Source organism: Dendrobium catenatum, unplaced genomic scaffold (genome assembly GCF_001605985.2).
Source record: "Dendrobium catenatum unplaced genomic scaffold, ASM160598v2 fragScaff_scaffold_906, whole genome shotgun sequence".
NCBI lineage: Eukaryota > Viridiplantae > Streptophyta > Magnoliopsida > Asparagales > Orchidaceae > Dendrobium > Dendrobium catenatum.
This window is the reverse complement of record NW_021319368.1, coordinates 146,115-150,176: the sequence shown is the minus strand read 5'-3', so window position 1 is coordinate 150,176 and position 4,062 is coordinate 146,115. Positions and strand designations below refer to the sequence as shown.

At 34.6% G+C, this 4,062-nt stretch overlaps 1 protein-coding gene across 1 annotated transcript in view; it reads right to left on the bottom strand.

Annotated features, from left to right (window-relative positions):
* Nucleotides 1–3,635: 3,635 nt before the first annotated feature.
* The window catches only part of LOC110093777, a 3,338-nt gene continuing 2,911 nt past the window's right edge, over nt 3,636–4,062 (bottom strand). Inside the window, exon 2 of the mRNA XM_020818762.1 lies at nt 3,636–3,824. Within this exon, the coding sequence (XP_020674421.1) occupies nt 3,636–3,824 (189 nt within the window). The remainder of the gene's footprint in view (nt 3,825–4,062) is intronic.

Below are 4,062 nucleotides of genomic sequence, written 5' to 3'. Positions count from 1 at the left end.
TAGGGTAATTTAAGGAGAGTATATTTTACCTAGATATTTTTTGGTAGAGGCAATAAATACTATCTACTATGGGTTGAATAGGGTAAACATTAGGTTAAAGCTTAATAAGATACCCTATGAACTACTTAATGGTAGGATACCAAACTTATCCCAACTATATATTTTGGCAACAAATACTTTGTGCTTGTGAATTGTAAATCTCATTTAAGGATGTTTGTTTCTAAGATAGATGGAGTATTCTTAAGGTATTTTTTAATAGATAAAGCCTATAAGATCTTCAACAAAAGAACCTTAGTTGTAGAGGAATCTACCCATGTGGAATTTATGAGTTAGATAGACATGTTGAGCCTAAGATAGAGGATGACGATGAGGTTGAGATTTGATGGGGTGTGTGTGTTATGATGGGCTTGTGTAACTTTTTAAGATCGGTTCTATTAAGTTGTAGAGGAATCTACAACTTAATATCATTTTTTAAGTTGTAGAGGAATCTACCCATGTAAATATCATTTTTTTTTTTCTATTGAGACTCTTAATTTTAGGTGTGGATTGGAGCATATGCATCCCTTGATCTCTATCAAGCTTGTAAGGGTGAAAATTATATCTACTAACTTCTCATAGTTTTATTAACTCCATAGAACATAGAATATTCAAACATTCTATTGACAGGCTTGCAAACATTCTATTTTAATACTCTTTATTGTTCTTACATTCCTTTTTTCTAGACAAAACTCACGGAGGGGCCTAATCGTTAATAAAAAAAGAAGTTACAAGGTCCTTATGGGAAACCTTAAGCTCACTACTACTCATAAGTGATATAAAACTAGTAAAAAATAAACCTACAAGGGCCAAAAGTCCCCTTTAAGCAAAATTACCAAAAAAAAACTTAAAAATATGCTAGGGTGGCCGGAAGCCAACACCCAAAAAAAAAAACTTAAAAATCAAAGTAGTTTGCCACTTCACCTGCACAAAGCAAAGGGTGCAACACAAATAATAATAATAATAATAATGTAAGAAGTAGTATAATAATAGTGCATATAATTTGATAAATTAGAAGCAATATAAGAGGAAAATTAGAAAAACTGGAGAAAGTATGAGCAGGATAATTGAGTAGGTTAGATCAATAGAAGCCTTAAACCACTTGTAGATGATATAAACAACTCACAGCAAATAATAGAAATTCACAATGAGCTCATTTCAGTGATAGTAACATAAACCTGACAGCAGCAGTCCAACAAGATAAGGACATAAATAATGACCTTCATGGGCTGCAAGACGAATAAGGAGTTAAGGCAACCCAATAAAATGCTATAGCACCTACAGAAATCAATAACCAGATGGACAAGGATATGTTCATAGTCATCCCAAATATCAATGAAAACTAGATAAACCAACATGCCAAATACAGCACCACAAAAGAGACTTGAGAACCAAAGAAAAATAAAGCAGTAGTAAACCCAAGAATAGTAGCAGCAACACAAAAACTACAACAAAACAAAGAAGTGGGAAGAAAACCCTGTCAACAATAGCATTGATAACAACAGAATAGCCAAAAAATAGCCACAACCAAACCCTTCTATTATATAGTAGGTACAAAAATGATACAGCAAAAAAACCCAAATGAGTAGAAATGAGAGGTGTAATAGCAATTAACATTTTGCTAGCCCAAGTGCAAAAAAAAATCCAAGTATACCAATTAGACAGAGGACCATCAAAATTAATGAAGAATACAACATTCCCAGCATACACAAGCCTCATATCAGCTAAAAACCATTATAAATTACCAAAAACACTAGATAAGGCAAGGCAGATGCTAGCTGAGCTCAGGAAGGTAGTATCATAGAGGACGTCATGATGAAAACCCTAATTTTCTTAATTCTAAACCCAAATGCACTCATGAACATCAAATAGACTATGTAGAAGATGTTAGAATTAAAAGAACTAAATAGATAATCGGGTATACCCACCAAAATAGTTCTACCTAAAGAATGCCTACCCACATTACCAAAAAAAACATATTAAACTAGAAAATTACACCCCTAACCCAGTGACCAGCACTAAAACACAAACATTCCTAAAGGACAAACCAAGAAGCCAAAAGTACCCATCCAACACAATATAAAGCTAATAGTCCCTTCCAAACAGAATAGGGACAAACACAACAACCCAAATATAACCACCAAGGGAAAAGAAGAGCAGCAATTAAGGATAAAATTAGAAGACCAAATAACACAATCATAGCTCAAGTCCATCCAAAAATAACATCAAGAAATGATTAAATAAAGATTAATAGGAAATGAAACAATATTGATATTACATAAACCAAAACCAAGTATGATAAGACCAATCACCCAAGCACAAAATAGTACCATAAGAGACACCAAATAGTCCGCACAACCAAAAGCCCAGCAAAACCAAATGAAAAGCATACCCACAAGTCCCAAAAATCAAAAAACACTAAATCCAAACTTAAGGAAAACCCAATTTATCCATCCCAATAAGGCCTTTTAGTTTATTAGGTAAATTGATAAAAGTAAAATCAGTATAACACTCCAAATTGCAACCAAGATTGGCTAACCAATCAGCACAAGCATTACCTTCCCTATGAACATGAGAAATAAAGAAGCTAACAAAAATCAAAAGTTAATTAATTTCTCAAAGAAGATAAAAAAGATCAGGATTACAAATGTTATCCTTAGACTACATAAGGAAATGAATATTAGAAGTAACATCTAGCTCAATTCCAATATTAGTTATGGAAAGAGAGAGAGACATAATTTCAAACTGTGAAATGTATAAATAGCAGATAACTCCGCTACAACAATAGAACATTTTTGCAAGGGGATAGTAAAAGCCATGATAATATTCCCCTGGTCATCTCTAATACCATCACACTCAAAGCAGAATTTTTAACCAACACATTAACATTAAGTTTAAAAGTATAAAGAGGAGGTTTAAGCCAATAAAAAAATTTAGGATCCTCCAAAGAATTGCTAATCTGCAGCGATATACCAGAATATTGAGCCATGAAATAATAATTCCAAATTTTTTTAAAAGATCAAGAGGTTGGAAGAATAAAGATTAAACACTTTGTATTTAATATTCTGAATAATATGATGATAATTCATATGATTATTGCTAAAAAAAGTTATTTCTAGCAAGCCAAAGATACCACATAATAAGAGAGGGAATAACATTTCTAAAATGCCCTTTAGAATTAATGAACCAAGAATCCAGCAAAGCATTGATGAACATATTAGCATTAAACTAATTCAGCCTAAAAATATCATTAAAATAGGTCCAAGTTTTAACAGTAATAGGACCAAAATTGAACACATGATGCATGTTTTCCACATGATAACAACATTGACATTTGGATGCTAAAATAAAACCTCTTTTCCTCAAATTCTCATCAATATGTATATATTTATGCATGATTCTCCAAATAAAAACATAAATAGTGTTTGGAATACTTTTATGCCAAATCATAGACTAAACATTCTTACAATAATTCTTATCTCTAAATGCATGCCAAGCATCCTATAAATTAAACATATAATTTTTAGAAACATCACTTAATAAAATATCATAAGAATCAATATTAATGGGAAGATGTTACTTTCTAGAAATAACATACACTACAGGAAAATCACACATTTCCGGTGGCCTTTTCCGGCGGTAATTGAACCTTTTCCGGTGGTTTTGTAGTTTTCCGGCAGTTTTCCGGAGGTTAAATTACCGCCGGTAAAAACGGCGTAGGAAAATGAATTTCGACGATTTTTTCCGGCGGCAATTTTGTCCGGAGGCTTACCGGCGGTCTTAAACCGCTGGTCAAATTAAAAAAAATATAAAAAAATAAACCCCGCTCCGACAGCCACCCGCTCCCGCTCTCCGCGATCCCGGCTCAGCCCCCGCGCTTCAGCAGCCACCCGCTCCGGCAGCCACCCCCGCTCCCGCGCGGCTCAGCCATCCCCGCTCCCGCGTCAGCCCCGTGGCTCCCGCGCTCAGCCCCAGCCTCCCGCGCTTCGGTCCGGCCTAGCATCCCACGATGTGTGCGCTCCCCCG